At 41.5% G+C, this 16,854-nt stretch overlaps 1 protein-coding gene across 1 annotated transcript; it reads right to left on the bottom strand.

Moving 5' to 3' along the window:
* Positions 1-437: 437 nt before the first annotated feature.
* On the bottom strand, positions 438-5,286 carry L1TD1 (LINE1 type transposase domain containing 1; the record flags this gene model as incomplete). The annotated part of the gene is made up of 2 exons (XM_027601972.2): positions 438-2,216; positions 4,306-5,286. Coding segments are annotated over 2 exons (2,526 nt in total), but the record flags the coding sequence as incomplete, so codon positions are not given.
* Between the last annotated feature and the right edge of the window lie 11,568 nt (positions 5,287-16,854).

Genomic DNA, 16,854 nt, shown 5'->3' with positions numbered 1-16,854 from the left:
TATACTAAATAAGCCCTTGGGAGCAAAAGCCATAAAATGGTTACTTCATTCTCTTCATTTCCTCTTATCTATGTTGCAAATCAATTTATTTTATTCTAGACTAACAACTGAGAATACATTGACGTCCAACATTAGGAAAGAGATCTGATCTCTTCATTGGATGGCTTTATGCAATAAAATGTAAAGATTAACTATGTAATGACAAAAGTAAGCAAATGAAGCATATTCAAAAGAAAAAGGTTTAATATAAAGATTCAAGATTCACATCATGATGATCTAAAATTGAGTACCTTCTTGTGACAAAAGTTCAACTTTTGCATATTTCCCCTATTTAACTTATCCTGCCATCTTTTTTTCCTGTTTTTCTATTACTTTCACCCCACCTCTCCCTATGGTTACATTGACAGATTCCCTCCCTCTCCCCATTAGTTTAGAAAGCCTACTCTTGCACAAACTACAATGATTAACACTAATTTTAACACACCCTTCAACTTCACCAACATCTAAGTAGCATCTGTAACCTTCCTTTCCCCTACTCCCCAAGTACACTGTTCACAGTCCATCCTCCTGGGCAGAAATGTGGCATTTTAATTTCGTTTTCCTTTTTGACTCTTGCTGAGGGAAGAAGGTAATATATATTGTGTGTACGTGTTTATAGTTACCCTAGATTGCTAAAGTATATCCTCCAGTAATTCTTTCAAAGAGGGTATGCAAGAAACAAACTTTGTGAATTCTTCGGTATCAAAAAATGTCTTTGTTTTACCTTCAAAATCAAATGCCAATTTGGCTGGGTATAGGATTCTAGGTGTAAAGCCTTTTGCCTGCAGAACTTTTATGACATTGCTCCACTGACTTCTAGCATCTAGAGTATCTAATGATAAGTCTGCGGTCAATCTGATTCTCGTTCCTCTGTAGGTTATTTCTCTTTTTCTGGAAGCCTTTAAGATTTTTTCTTTATCACTGGAATTCCCAAATTTCACCAAGATGTGTCTAGGAGTGAGTCTCTTCTCATCAATCTTACTAGGTATTCGGTAAGCACTGACAACGTCAAGACTTGAATCCTTTAGCTCTGGAAAGTTTTCTTCAATGATTTCCTTAATTATTTCCTCTGCTCCATTCTCTTTATTATCTTTTTCTGGAATTCCTATTAAACGGATGTTGGAACTTCTGGATCTATCCTCTATGTCTCTTGACCTTTCTTTATTTATTATCTGTTTGGCCATTTGCATTGTATCCTTAGAGAATTCTTCAATTCGGTCTTCTAGATTGTCCATTCTCTCTTCAAGTGCGTCTATTCTGCTATTCAGAACATCTATTGAGTTTTTTATTTCCAAGACCTCTGGAAGGTAATTTTTAAGATTTGCAACCTCCTCCTGTAGCTCTCTAAAGTTGTTAATTACATTTTTTCTAAAGTTTTCTTCAGTTTCTTGTATTAAGTCTGTTTCTTTAGATGTTCGCTCATCTGTTAGAGTTTTGTGTCGCTCTTTGTCAGCTTTCCTTAAAAATTTGGTGATTCCTGATGGAATACTCGAATTTGTACTTAAATGCCTTTTCTGCTTGTCAGAACTTATCTCTAGTGATTTTGAGGGAGAGGCCAAATGCAAGGTCGGACAGACTGTCCCAACTCCTTGGTTTCTGGGCATAGCTGTTTCCTTTTTATTCTGGGTTTTTTGTACCATCTGGTGTTTCATCAACTTTTTCTTCTCAAAGTCCTGAGCCAAATAATCACAGGCAATTTCGTTGAGTCCATCTGAGGCCTCTTTTTTCTCAATCTGGGAGGCAGTCTTTACATTTTCTACCTCAGAGTCCTCTCCTTCCTCCCACGATAAGACTACTTCCATTTCCCACTCTGAACCTTTTTCTTCCTCTGGCTCAGAATCTTCTACTGCTTTAATTAAAACAATCTCCAAACCATTATTTTTTTCTTCAACTCCACATTGTGTATTTACCACTTTAGAATGACGCTGAAAGGTTGAATCCTGTTTCTCACGTAATACTGAAGTCTCTTCTTCTCCCTCCTCCTCCAGCCCTGAAGCCTCTCCTTCCTCATCCAACTCTGAAGCCTCTTCTTCCAGCTCTGAAGACTCTTCTTCCTGAATCTCTAAGTTCTTCACCTCCTCTGGCTCAGCAACCTTTACTTCTTTAACAAATAGAAAGCTCAAGCCATCACTGGCTTCCCCCTCAGCTCCATGCTTCAAATCTAGTAGTTTTTTTTCCTGAAACGGGAAAAAAAAAGTATCATGCATCTTTTAAAGGAATTAATCCTTTCACTAAGTTTAATTTGACTACATATTTTGACAATTACCAAATATCCAGAAAATTATTACTTGGTCTTTAATGCCTAGGTCTCCAAACAAGTCAAGTTTCCCCTATGATAACCCCATCACACCTGTTATCTTTGTAGCACCTGCAACAAATTTCTATGAGGTCATAGTGTTTAGGGTGTTCCTTCTATATTCCCAATACTGACTCTCAAGAACAACCTGTGTTAGTGAATGTCTGATTACATGCAGGACCCTATGATAAAGAGACTTCTCTAACTTCAGGAACACTACAAAGTCCCCCCACCCCCTCCAAAAAACCCACATTTCCTTTTCCCCCAAAGGAAACAAAAGTAGATTTAGTATTCCTTAAAGATCCCATATGCAGTTCAAAGTACAGCCACATTACTCAAAAGGAAAGCATGTTTTGGTTAGGAGTACAGGCTCAATTTAAGACCACTTTGTTCAGGGGTGCCTGGCTGGCTCAGTTGGCAGAGCCTGCAACTCTCAATCTCAGGGTCATGGGTTCAAGCCCCACTTTGGGCATGGAGCTGACTTAAAAAAAAAAGACTGCTTGTTCAAACCCAGCCGTCACATTTGCTACTGGTGCATCAACTTGCCCTTTAGAAGAGCATCTACTTCAAGATAGTTGTGAGGGTTCAATAGGACAACCTAGGTATTGAGCTTGAGACAGTATCTGTAATATAGTAAGTTGGCTCATAATATTCCTTGGAACCATGTCCTTGCCTCTGAGCTTTTCACTTAATGCTCCCTCTGTTACAGAACTCTTCCCTATTTAGGGCTGGCTGGCCACTATTTGTCCTTCCACCTCCCCAGATCATCAAGGACAGGCAAGTCACCAGGGAACAGTTAATTTCTGAGGACCCATCAAAAATATTGGCTTACGATACAGACCTCTGAGGAGACATTCTATTCATGAATTGGCATAATTAATATTGTTAAAATGTCTATACTACCGAAGGCAATCTGCAGATTCAGTGCAATCTCTACCAAAATCCCAATGGCATTTTTCACAGGATAGAACAATCCTAAAATTTGTATGGAACCACAAAAGACCACAAATACCCAAAGCAGGAGGCATCACACCCTGATTTCAAACCATATTACAAAGCTATAGTAATCAAAACAGTTATGGTATTGTATGGAACTCACAAAAACAGACAGAGATCAATGTAAACAGAAGAGAAAGTCCAAAAAAAAACCTCAAGCATATATGGTCAACTATTGAAAAAGGAGCCCAGAATATGGAATGGGGATAGTGTCTTTAGTAAATGGTGCTGGGAAAACTGGACAGTCACATGCAAAAGAATGAAACTAGACTACTATCTTGCACCACAGACAAAAGAAAGAAATATACACACATCCAAGAAGAGACAGAGAATCTCAACAATATACCACAGGAATTATTTTTTAGGATTGGAATCACAAAAAATATTCAGAAAATAACCGAAAGTGTTCTCAATGAAATTAAATACATGCGAACATAATCTAGTATGATGTAAGAAACAAAAAGATAATCTGATATAAAAACCAAAATCCATACATGGAATGAATAACAGCTAAATATTAACATTAATGAACACTTGAATAGGCTTTAGTAAATAGGTTTATTTGCATTTCCCTGATTGCTAATGAAGACCGGCCAGGACTGCTTTATAAATTCAAAGTTGAACATACATATCATACTTGATGATTTTTTTCATCATCCTATTGCATGAGGGCTTTTAACTGAATTTACTCCTTTGCTTTTTTCTATTTTTCCTTTTAAGGATTTAAAAGCTACTATCCTAGTGTTTACCCTAGGACATTTTTCTTTTAATGTCTGTAATGAATATGTACAATCTCTTCTCAAGCTCTTCCAAGCTTCCAACACCATCCATTGAAAGAAAAAAGCCATTAAGTTATTACTTTTAATGTCATGCTTTTACTTTTAAGAAATTATTTTTTAAAACTTGCTTAACCTTTGGAATAACCTTATCAACTATTACTTATTCTCTGTACATAGCTCCACAGGTCTACTTACCACTTTTTCTTGAATCCCGTACCTTCTTCCCTTCTTTATTTTTTCCTTTTGTGGGACTACATCTTTCAGTAATTCGTTCATAAATGGTTTTTGGCTAATAAAATTGCTGAGACTTTGCATATCTGAAAAGGTCCTTACTTCACCATCACACTTAAATGTTAATGTAAGCTGGCATAGAACTTTAGGTTCAAAATCATTTTCCCTCAGAATGTTGAAGACGTTACTCCATTGCTGACTAATGTTCAGTGTTGCTGATGAAAAGTCGGCCACCAACGTAAGTACTGCTCCTTCATCTTCTCTGGAGGTTTTTAGAATTTTCTCTTTATTCTTTAAATTCTGAGGGATTTTTTCCTCTCTTTTTTCTCTGACCAGCTCATCCTCTCCAATCTCTCGGTTCTCTCGTGTTACTTCTGTATGGATACTATGATCTCCCCAAGTGTTGTCTATATTGCTTATGGCTTCTTCCACACTTTCCATGACTTTGTCATTTTTTGATTCATCAAGGGACAATTCCTTACCTTGGTTCATACTGTACTCTTCAGCTTTATCTAATTTGTTACTCAGCTCACTTACTTCTTTTCTTTTAAGGGTCAAATTTTCAGTATCTTCAACTATTTCAGAGTTTGCTCCTATTTTCTCTACCAACCCTGTTTTTTGTGTGGCTAAACCTTTTGTTTGTGGCCACTCCTTTTTGGTACTGGAGTTGTTTATATTTTTCACTTCAGGTACTTTACTTTCTACTCCTAAAATTTCCTTTAGATCCTTTTTAAGGGATTCCCTTATCTCTTCAACCATTAAGTCCAGATTTTCCATCAAGCCGTTAAACTTCATCAGCATAACTGCTGACATGTCTTTGCATTTTAAATCTAATACCTGAGCCATCTCCTGGTCAGTTTCTATCAACTGAATTCTTTCCCTATGGGTGCTATTTTCCTGTTTCTTTGCAAGTTTAGCAATTTCTGACTCTACAATGGACATTGCGGATACGTTGTTTTATTTTCCTGAAGAGTAATTTTTGTTCTTGCAGGTCTGCTAGACTCCCCGAAACTCAAAAATCTTTAAAATATATATATATCACCTGAAATATAAAAAAATAAAAACTCATTTACTGAAGAATTCTTTTGAGAATCACAGTAATCAAGAATATAAATGTGGTTATTAAGTAAACTATGAGTACTCCACAACCATTTAATATAAAGGGTAACAACATGGGTATATGCATGCATGCATGCAAAAAAAAAAAAAAAAAAAAAGTCAGAATTCAAAACTCACATTATTAAAACCCCATTCAAGTAAAGTTTTCAATGCCATAAATCAACCAAATAGTAGATTAAAAAGACTGAGGGAAATCGGCCAGTTTCCTATACTATTAACTTTGGGGCACCTGGGTGGCTCAGTCGTTAAGCATCTGCCTTCAGCTCAGGTCATGATCCCAGGGTCCTGGGATCGAGCCCCATGTAGGGCTCCCTGGTCGGCGGGAAGCCTGCTTCTCCCTCTCCCACTCCCCCTGCTTGTGTTCCTTCTCGCTGTCAAACAAATAAAAATCTTTAAATACCGTACCAATTTTTTGAAGTTTAAGGTGACATGGACAAAATGGAAGAAGCCCCTTTTTTGATTGCAGAGAGTTAACATTAAGACTTTAATTTCTTAAAACCAGCTATCCAGGCGCCCGGGTGGCTCAGTCTGTTAAGCATCTGACTTGATTGCAGCTTAAGGTTGTGATCTGAGGGGGCTTGGAGCTCTGCGCTCAGCAGGGAGTCTGCTTGAGATTCTCTCCCCCTCTCCCTCCACCCCTCCCCCCTTCACACAGGCTCTCTCCCCCCCAAATCTCAAAAAACAAAAAACTACCCAGCTCAAGTCAATTCAGACTATTGCTTTCCAGAATGCAAGTATTAAGACATACCCTGAGGGGAGGAGAGTAACTAAAACCCATGCCTACCCGCACCTCACAAAGGCCCATTTTGTCTTTGCTCGAGACTCAGTTGTTCCATTTTTGTTTTTCATCATCCACTCTCCTGTCCTGACCCTGCATGATGGGGAGGCAGAGACCACCCCATCCCTCATCCTTTAGTTAACAGGGATGAGAAGAGGGTACACACAATACACACACTTTGGACAACAGCTGGGATGCCTGTTCCTGAATCTTTTCCTCTGCAAAGCCTAGGAGGTGTTCAAGTTTTAACCAGTTGAGTTTACTGCTGACACACTAACAGTTGTACCCCCTACCGATTCATCACTGCTGTCAAGACCCCAATTGCTTGAACTTGCAGGTATGAAAAGAAAAATTAAATCCCCTTTAACAGAATTCAGTGACTTAATGGAAGGAGACTAGAGCAAATAAACAAAACTGCTAGCTATTATTGAAGCAGATGAACAGAAGAGAAAGGGGAAACAGGACTCGTGAGTACGCACAGTAGCTTTGAAGGAAGCATCTAATGGAAGGATACAAAACACGGATCATAGGAATAGAACCACCCCCCCACTGGAATTAAGTCATCTGACCGGGGGGGGGAAAAAAAAATCAAATCATCTGATCTGGTGCAAGGTTAATAAAAGATGCATATACATCTATATATAATCCTGATAAAACTTCTGAACGCAGACATGAGCCATGTAAGTTCCCAGACACTCACATTTAGTGAGCACAGACTATATGCTAATTACCGTGTGGGACAGTAAAAGAAAAAGATGTTGACAGAGATGGGGTGCCTGGGTGGCTCAGTCACTTAAGCACCCGACTTGATCTCAGCTCAGGTCATGAGATCAGAGATGGGAGTCCTGCATCGGCTCATGCTGGGTGTGGAGCCTGCTTAGGATTCTCTCTCTTCACCTCCCCGCTCCCCACAGGAACTCTCTCAAAACAAAACAACAAAATAACAAAAACAAAAACCTGACATGGGATCTCCCCTTTAAGGGGGTGAACATCTAGGGAGAGACAAGTATCAAATGGCAACTGTGCCAACTTACAAAGTAAGGGTTGAAGGTCAAGGGTGTCTACACCAGGTGTCATCTGATGTATTGACTGAGACCCAGGAAGGCTTCCCTGCACAAGTAGCTCACACCGAATCTGAGATATCAGCAGCAGTTACATAATGAAGAATGGAAGCAGGTAGATTCCACGCAGAGGAAAAACTACCCACAAGGCTGGAGCGAGCATCTGTGGAAGGGTAACCTACAGGAGGGAGCAAAGGGGATGGCTTTGGTGCATTTGGCTTCCCTACTAGACAAATGCTTGCTATGCACCAAAACAGGAAGGGCCAAGAAAGAACCAGGTTTTAAAGGAAGAGTACAAATTTTGTTTGACCTATGAAGTTTGAGGTGCTCTTGAAATAATTAGAGAACAAGCTAAGTGGGTCTAGAACCCAGCCTAGTTTCTGCTCTGCAGATACACATTTGTGAATCATATGCCCATAGGCAGTTAATTTCATAACAAACATTCAAGAAAGAAAAAAATCAAATTAGCATGAGACTTAAGATGAGATGATAAACCATATACTGGGAGAAAATACTTCCAAAGATACATCTGATAAAGGATTGTTATTCAAAATATACAAATTCTTACAATTCAGTATAAAGAAAATGAACATGATTTAAAAATGGGCAAAAGACCAAGAGACACCTCACCAGGGAAGATCTGCAAATAGCAATTCAGCATATGAAAAGATGCTCCACAACCATCAGGTAAATGCAAATTAAAATAATGAGATACCACAACATGCCTACTGGAATGGCCAAGATCCAAAATATTGGCAACATCAGATGCTGGTAAGAATGCAGTTAAGGGGCGCCTGGGTGGCTCAGTCGTTAAGCGTCTACCTTCGGCTCAGGTCGTGATCCCGGGGTCCTGGGATCAAGCCCCGCATCCGGCTCCCTGCTTGGCTGGAGGCCTGCTTCTCCCTCTCCCACTCCCTCTCTCCCCCTGCTTGTGTTCCTTCTCTCACTGTCTCTCTCTCTGTCAAACAAATAAACAAAAATCTTAAAAAAAAAAAAAATTAAAGAATCATAGTAGCAGCTAATAGGTTATATTAATGTTGGGACAAAAAGGGTACATACTTATAATCACGTAGTTCAACAATGTCTCATTACAGAAAAACCAAAATAAAAAAATTATGATAGCATGAATTTAAAAGATAAAGATTTCTATGTATGGCATTTACAAGAGTAAAGGATACAGATATTTAAATTCTAAGATAACTCAGTCAAGTGTCGCCTTCAGCTCAGGTCATGATCCCAGGGTCCTGGGATCGAGCCCAGCGGTCAGGCTCTATGCTCAAGGGGGGAGTCTGCTTCTCCCTCTCCCCCCACCTTGTGGGCTCTCTCTCTCAGATAAATAAAAAAATTACTTAAAAAATAAGCCAGAAGTTTAAAAGCAAATAATTTCTACATATAAATCACTACATTAACTACTCAAAAAAGAAAACATTAGTTGCAAAAAATCTTAAATCTAGCATTCATTCATGATAAAACTCAAATTATGAGCAACAAGAGGTCAAAGGAAAAATGTATATTAAAAATTTTAAGTCAGAGAAAAGGTCAAAAGAGGAAACATCAACTTGACTACTAATACAAAAAGTGATCAATATTACACACATATCACCCCTCCTAATGAAATAAACTACAAAATCCAACACCGGGAGTTGTACCTGAAGCTTAACCAAGGCGACTATGAGAAAGCAAGGAGTAGTAAGGCGCCTGGGTGGCTCAGTCGTTAAGCGTCTGCCTTCTGCTCAGGTCATGGTCCCAGGGTCCTGGGATCGAGCCCCACATCGGGCTCCCTGCTCGGCGGGAAGCCTGCTTCTCCCTCTCCCACTCCCCTGCTTGTGTTCCCTCTCTTGCCGTGTCTCTCTCTGTCAAATAAATAAATAAAATCTTTGAAAAAAAAAAAAAAACCGTTTTGTTCCCAGATGAAGGGAACCTCACCTGAACTAATCCTTTTTCTGTTTAGGACTTCCTTGTCCTGTCTTTAAAAACCTTACCCTTTGGGGCGCCTGGGTGGCTCAGTCGGTTAAGCCACTGCCTTCAGCTCAGGTCATGATCCTGGAGTCCCGCGATGGAGTCCCGCATCGCAGTCCCTGTTTGGCAGGGAGTCTGTTTCTCCCTCTGACCCTCCCCCTCTCACTCTCACTCTCAAATAAATAAATAAAATCTTAAAAAAATAAATAAAAACCTTACCCTTTCTGTAAAACTTCGGCACTCCCCTCCATTTGCTAGACAGGATGCAGTCCAGCTCATGAATTCATAAACTTGTTTGAATTTTGTTTTTTTAAAAATACTTAGGTTTTTTTTTTTAAACTGAAGCATAGTTGCCATATACTACGGTAGTTCAGGCGTACAAATAGGGAATCTACCTTACAATACGTTCCCCGCTGATGAGTACAGTCACAATACTTTAAAGGTAAAAAGACATGTCTGGAATTTACTTTAAAATAGTGCAGCAGGGGGGGGCGCCTGGGTGGCTCAGTCGTTAAGCATCTGCCTTCAGCTCAGGTCATGATCTCACGGTCCTGGGATTGAGCCCCGCATTGGGCTCCCTGCTCCGCGGGAAGCCTGCTTCTCCCTCTCCCACTCCCCCTGCTTGTGTTCCCTCTCTCGCTGTGTCTCTCTCTTTCTCTGTCAAATAAATAAATAAAATCTTAAAAATAAAAAAATACTGCAGCAGGGACGTCTGGGTGTCTCAGTCGGTTGGTTAAGCGTCTGCCTTTTGCTCGGGTCGTGGTCCCAGGGTCCTGGGATCAAGCCCCACATCGGGCTCCTTGCTCAGCAGAAAGCCTGCTTATGCTGACAAATAGATAAAATCGTAAAAAAAAAAAAAATAATATATATATATATATACACACATACACACACACACACATATATAGTTTATTCTATTGTATGTGTGCAAGTATTCCTAACATTTTTTTTTTAAGATTTTATTTAAGCAATCTCTACACTCTATGTGGGGCTCGAACTCACTACCTCAAGATTCAATGACTGAGCCAGCCAGGTGCCCCAACTCCTAACTAAAAAATTGTTAAGAAAAAACCACTGGACTGGGGCACCTGGGTGGCTCAGTCGTTAAGCGTCTGCCTTCTGGTCAGGTCGTGGTCCCTGGGTCCTGGGACTGGGCCCCGCATCGGGCTCCCTGCTCAGTGGGAAGCCCGCTTCTCCCTCTCCCACTCCCCCTGCTTGTGTTCCCTCTCTCGCTCTCTCTCTGTCAAATAAATAAATAAAAATCTTTAAAAAATAAAAATAAATAAATATTGATCCACAAGGTAAAAACAAACACAAACCCCTCATCAGATCAGTATTATAAAGAAAAACCAATACAACATTCAACATTTTAAAAGGTTCCATATCCAGAAGTTTCCTTAGAACTACACAGAACACACAATTTTCATTACATAGTTCTGAACTGCAAGAAAGCTAAAACAGAAGGGAAAAAAAAGCTGAACAGATAAGTAATCCAAAGAGGGAGTAACATTCTAAACCACCACAAAAAAATCATTGTTTTTTGTATTAAAAGCTTATATAATAAGCTAAAATAATATAATTAAAAGCTTATATAATAAGCTAAAATAAAAAAAAGGGGGGGATGCAAAGCAATACCAAACATGAAAAGGTGCCCAAGCTTGGAAGTTGAGGATATATTTTTTTTTTAAAAGGATCACTTTTGCCTATCTGGAGTGGGAGTGGTTACAACTTTCCAGGAAATTGGAAAACCTATTAAAATCAAATATATTACATAACTCTCCCTTGAGACTCTACGCCAGGAATAAAACCACCTGTACTTAAGAACACAGAGACAAAAGGTTTAGCATTGCGCTTTTTGTGACAAAAGCCCAGAAAGCAATGCCATTTAGTTAAGAGAATTGAACCACTTAAGGTCTAATCACACTGTGCAACTCTAAGCAGCCATTACCAAGTATATTTAGAGACAAAAACACACAGCTTTAGAGTGTCCTTGATAAAGAAAAAAACAAGCTGCAGAAAACGCAGGTAGTACAATCTCATTTTTGTAAATGCACACAAAACCAACAGAAACAAAAATGAACAGTAAACATGAAATAGGCGCAATTTTATGAATCCGGAAAATGCAAACCAGAACAGATTCTAGTGTTTTAAAAAGCGGATATAGCCAGGGCTGGGGCAAATCTCTCTCCATTGAAAGGGGCACTGGGAATTATCAGAACCTTTTGGGTAATTAAACTGGGACAGTATAATGCCATTTAGAAAAAGTTCCAGCCAGTCTTTTTCTTTATTCTTCTCCCCTGCATGCAGAAAAAACCCGGATACAGTAGGTGATAAAGAAATGGCAAACCACAAACTCTGGGTGGCCACAGAGAATGGCGTGGGGTATATGAACTCTTCTTTTTCTAGCTAAAAGGAAATCCACAATACCGCCAGCAAATTCAGGAAAAAACAAAACAAAACCCACATGAAGAACTAACCTGGCTTCCCATTTTGAAAATTCACCACAGAGGAAATGCAAGTAGATAATAAACATATGAAAAAGCAGTCCGACCAAGGAAATGCAAACCGAAACAAGCTGGTCGGCCTGGGAGATTAAAGGAAAATTTGTTCACCCTCCCCCTACCCATGGCCTAGGGTGTGTGAATTGCTAAAGATTTCTCACCCTGCCTAACAGGTTCCAGTCTCCCGAGCGTGCCCTCCTGTGGTTTATTAAAGTTTATTACAACATAAACCCAAACTCATGGTGCTGCACCCATGAAAAACCTCCCAAATTTTCCTACGCTAACCCCTTTTGATGGCCGTCCAAACCTGACCTGAAACTTGCCAAATGGGCCCCAGCCTCAGTGCTGGCAAATCCCGTTTTCCTCCCTGATTAGGGATTCTGAAGCCTGAGTGGATGGAATTTCAGGATGTCTGGGGATCCTGCGTGGGAAAGAGACTACTTACTTTCTTTCATTTATCTCTGCCCGGAATTTAGCATTTGACAGTGATCAAAATAGTATGTTTGGGATACAGAGTATGTGATCCTCTTAACCTATTTAACAAAACCAAGTGGCAGGTCTAAACTACTTTTTAATTTGACATAATGAGGGGTAAGTGTTTCACCATACCTGCCACAACTGTATTGTGAGATTCCTGTGATTTCTAGTGGGACAAAAACCTCGGATTCGGCTAAGACAACCACAGCCCCAGGCAAAGGCCCACACCCTCTACCGCTAGACTCACAGCTCAACGGGCAAAGGTCAATTGCCCAATTCACTCTCAACTATGCACCGGAGAACCCTTGCCTTCCACTTCTCCACCTCCCCCCCGCCCCGCAGGCCCTCAACCTCCAAGTCTCACATGCTTACCCAGTGAAGGCCGTTCACCTGGAAGAAAAGTTCTCTGCAGACCAGGACTTGGTCTTCCGCACAGCTGCCTGTCAGTGCCTAGAATTCAAGCAAAGTCCATGATGCAGAATTTAAAAGTTTAAGGTTTAGGGGCGCCTGGGTGGCTCAGTCGGTTAAGCGCCTAACTTCGGCTCAGGTCATGATCCCGGGGCCAGGGATCGAGCCCCGCATCGGGCTCCCTGCTGAACGGGGAGTCCGCTTCTCCTGTCCCCTGGCTTGTACTATCTCTCGCTCGTTCACATCACTCTCTCAAAATAAATAATAAAGTTTAAGGTTTAAATATGTAGAGAAATACCCCCATTTTATACACAGGGAAAAAGTCTCTTCTCTAGCTGTGTAATTGCTTACATTTATAGGATCATAGGAGTAAGTATGCAAAGATACAAAGTTATTAATGGAGAGTCTGGGAGGGGAGGGCTGCCGGGAAGGGGAAAGATCTAGGGCCCCAACTGAGGAAGTACGCAGAGGGACGCGGAAAGCGGTTGGCTTCTTCTTTGTCCTAGCTGGGGTACATTTCCTGACATTTTGGCAGTAAACATATATTCCTTTTGTCTGTTTGGAAAAAATAATTTCTGACAACGAAGGAGATGCAGAAAAAGTCACTACCTTCAAATCGATTCCCTTCCAGTTTACGGAAAATACTGTTTAGATGAGTTGAAGTTCAAGGCCTCGCATCTAGGAAATGGGGGACAGACCGAACCCCCAGGTCCCGCCTGGCTCCAAAGCGCTCACTCCATTACTCCCCAAAGACACCGTGGAAATTTTCACCTCCCCCACCCTTCTTTTAAAGCCAGGAATTAAATACTGCCTCCTTTCCTTGACTTCATTTTCTCCTCCTGGCACTGCTATTTTACTTTTTCTTTCTTTCATTTTTATTTATTTATTTATTTATTTATTTATTTATTTATTTATTTAAGTAATTTCTCTACACCCAATGTGGGGTTCGAACTCACAAACTCGGACATCAAGAGTCTCATGCTCTTCTGCCTGCGCCAGCCAGGCGCCCCTGGCACTGCTTATGTTCCTACTTTCCCGGGGAGGGGACGCTCAGGAACGTGCCTCTCTCAGCAGCCCCTCAGGAACGAAGCGGGTAGCAAAGCGAGAGGGGCCCCGCGCCCACTGCCCTACCCCTTGGGCCAGCCTTACCTGGAGAAAGGATCCACCCTGAGGACGCACCCGCGCGCCCAAGCGAGCAGGAAGGCCACTTCAGCGAGTTTTGCTGGCTCCTCCCTTCCCCTGGCGGAGTTCGATAGATTCTAGTCCAATCCCCTCGCAACCTACACTCCCTCGCCCCTCCCCTGGAAATCTCCTCCAGTCCTGAAGCATTTGCTGACTTCCCATACCTGACCGCCCCCTGAACCAGGCCCCAGCTCTGATGCCTCCGAGCCTCGGGCTGAACGAGCCCCACCCCACCCCATCCATACCTCCACCTGACCCAGCCTCCCAAACCACCCCCACCCCAGCCTGCCTCCACCTCAAACAACCCCCTTCCCCAAGTCGCCCCCAACAGCCCTGACTCCTGGCTCGCATCTCAATAAAGACGACACTAATTGCGTAGTTTACTCGGGCCGTAACCCCAGGGGCCGTTCTCAATTCCTCTGTTTTCTTCAGTCCCCACGTTCAATCATGCCCCAAACCCTTGAATATGTCTCCTTGTCTCCCTCTCCATGGCTTCAACGCAGTTGGAGCCTGCCATTTCTCGCTGGTCTCCCGGCCTCCCCTCGGGCTCCTCTGCAGTCCTTCTGCATATAATCCTTTTGAGTGGTTTCCCACTTCAGGTAAAGTAAATTCTAACCCCTCATCCCATTCTGACTCCCTCTTTAACATTGTCTTTGTTCTACTCCCCATCACAGGGAATAGCCTCCTTTTTCCTTTTCAGAAAAGAAATTCTTGCCTCAGGGCCTTTGCACTATCTGTTTCCTTTTTGAGTTATTTTTCCAGCTCTTTCACAGCTGATTTCTTTTCATGCTCAGGTCTCCAGGTCGCATATTAATTCCTCTCAAGAGCCCTCCCAGAACCCTTTCCAAGGGAGTCACACACCCTATCTTATCACCCTCTTTATTTGGTTCCCAGTTATCAGAACCTGAACATAACCATTCAACTCAATTTTGTGTTTTTGTGGAATGTCTCTCTTCCACTTCCCCACTGGAGTATAGAATATAACCCTAGTAGGGCAAGAACCTTCTGACCTTTCTTGTTCACTGATTTATCTACCGTACCCAGACTTACGGTGTATGTACTGGGCCCTTGTGTGGAACAAGGGAATGAGTGAGTGAGTAGACTTGTCAAATCAGACTCTGGTGGTACTCCGTGTACTGCTAAATGTGAGCTATCTCCAGAGGAAGGGTGGGCCAAGCAGCTCAGGGAGCTATCCTGAGATGCAGATTCAGGGGTTCTGGGTGGTTGGGTTCCCAGGAGTTCAGACGGAGGTTGACTTGGTTAAGGTTATACAGTTAATAAACAGTGAAGCCTCCACACCTGGTAGTGCCCAATCAATGTGTGTGGAATACAAAGAGCTCTGTTAACCTCAAAATAAACGCCCCACGGTGAGAGGCAAAGGAGTGTTCATTTGGGATCAAAGAATTGCAATTTGGGGAGGACAGATGCAGGTAAATGTGCAAATAGCGTCCTGCTTGTGGGGTGAAAGCAAGGGAGAGGGGAGAGGGCAATGACCTGAGTTGAAAAAAAAAAAAAAAAGGTTTTCTCTGGATGTTTTAACAGCTAAGCTCCTCGGGGTTAACATTGATTGACTACTGATTCTATCTTCAGAGAGTCCCACAACCATCAGACTGGTGATCAGGATGTCCATTCTGCTAACTTCTCAAACAATTGCTTGAAACAACAGCTATCCTGCCCAGTTCGCAGATTTGGGCCGGGTTACACCGAGGGAGTGAGCTGTTTCCTCTACTGTGGCCTCTCTCTCCATATTTTTAAATGGCTCCAGTCATGTCAAATTTTCACAGTATGTAGTATTTTTTTAAATTCCTTCTGCCTCTCTGGCATTATTAATAAAATCGCTCAAATGGAAAACAATAAAATTAAATAGGGCAATCAAGTGGCAGAAAAAAAAACTTGAATGTGAGTGGCGGTTGAGGGCAAATGCATGAGCTGGGAGTGGTAGTCTAGGTGACATTGTAGGGATGCGGTCAGCGATATTCGGAGTGATGGAAACCATACAGGAAGGGTCTAGTTTCTTGAACAAATATCAAGGGGAAAAGAAAGGGGTGGGGGGCAAAAGATTAAATGTCAATCTTTAAATCATAAAAGAGACTTAATCACTGAGCTCTACCTCTGAATAAAATACTATAAGTTAATCAGTTGAATTTAAATTAAAAAAATTTTTTTAATTTTTAAGTGAAAAAATAAATGGACTGAGTAAATTAAAAAAATAATTTAGTCTATATATCTTTTTTTGGTAGGATTTTATTTGTTCAGGAAAAAACAAACAAACAAAAGAGAGTTAAACAACATATTATAGGAAGAAAAATTCCTCCTCTGTCCTTCAAGGTCTTCCTGCTGGACTAAGAATTCAGTTTACGTGAGAGAGGTCAACAGGAGAAAGTGCCAGTTTTATTCTGTGCGCACAGAGGCCCAATAATGAAATAAAACCTAAAGAAAAGATGGAGACAGGCAGTTTTTATACTTTTTTAGACATAGAGACAATAAATTTGTAAGAAATTGATAGGATAGAGAAAACAGATGTTTGAGAACTTTAATTAGTAAGGATTTTTTCAAGTAGGTTGTGTTACAGGATTTTTTTCTCCCTTGGTGCCCACGGTTCTTGGTCACGAGGCTTCGAAGAATGAAGAGGGAGAGCAGACGGAGTCGTGGGCAGCAAAGCAAAGTTCACTGAGCGATAGCAAAGTGATAGTACAAAGCTCCCGAAGATGGAGGGGACCCGAGAGGGTTGCCATTGGAGTTTCTGAGTCTAGGGGGTTTTATGGGTTTGTTGGAAGGTTGTTTTAATCTGACAACCTTCCTGCACCAGGTTTTTGTCACCTACCTTTCATGTGGGAAAGGATGGAGGGCTCCTTCCAGGGTCTGTAAAATCCTTTTAAGGGTGGTTTCCTCTTAGGATGGAGGCCCCTTGTCCCTGGCCTGCCTGCCTTCCAACTACCGGTCATCAGAGTCCACACCCAAGACAGGGCTTGAACTCACAACCCTGAGATGGAGAGTTGCAGGCTCGACTCACTGAGCCAGCCAGGCA

This window comes from Zalophus californianus, chromosome 4 (genome assembly GCF_009762305.2).
Source record: "Zalophus californianus isolate mZalCal1 chromosome 4, mZalCal1.pri.v2, whole genome shotgun sequence".
Lineage (NCBI taxonomy): Eukaryota > Metazoa > Chordata > Mammalia > Carnivora > Otariidae > Zalophus > Zalophus californianus.
This window is presented reverse-complemented; position numbering and strand designations above follow the sequence as displayed.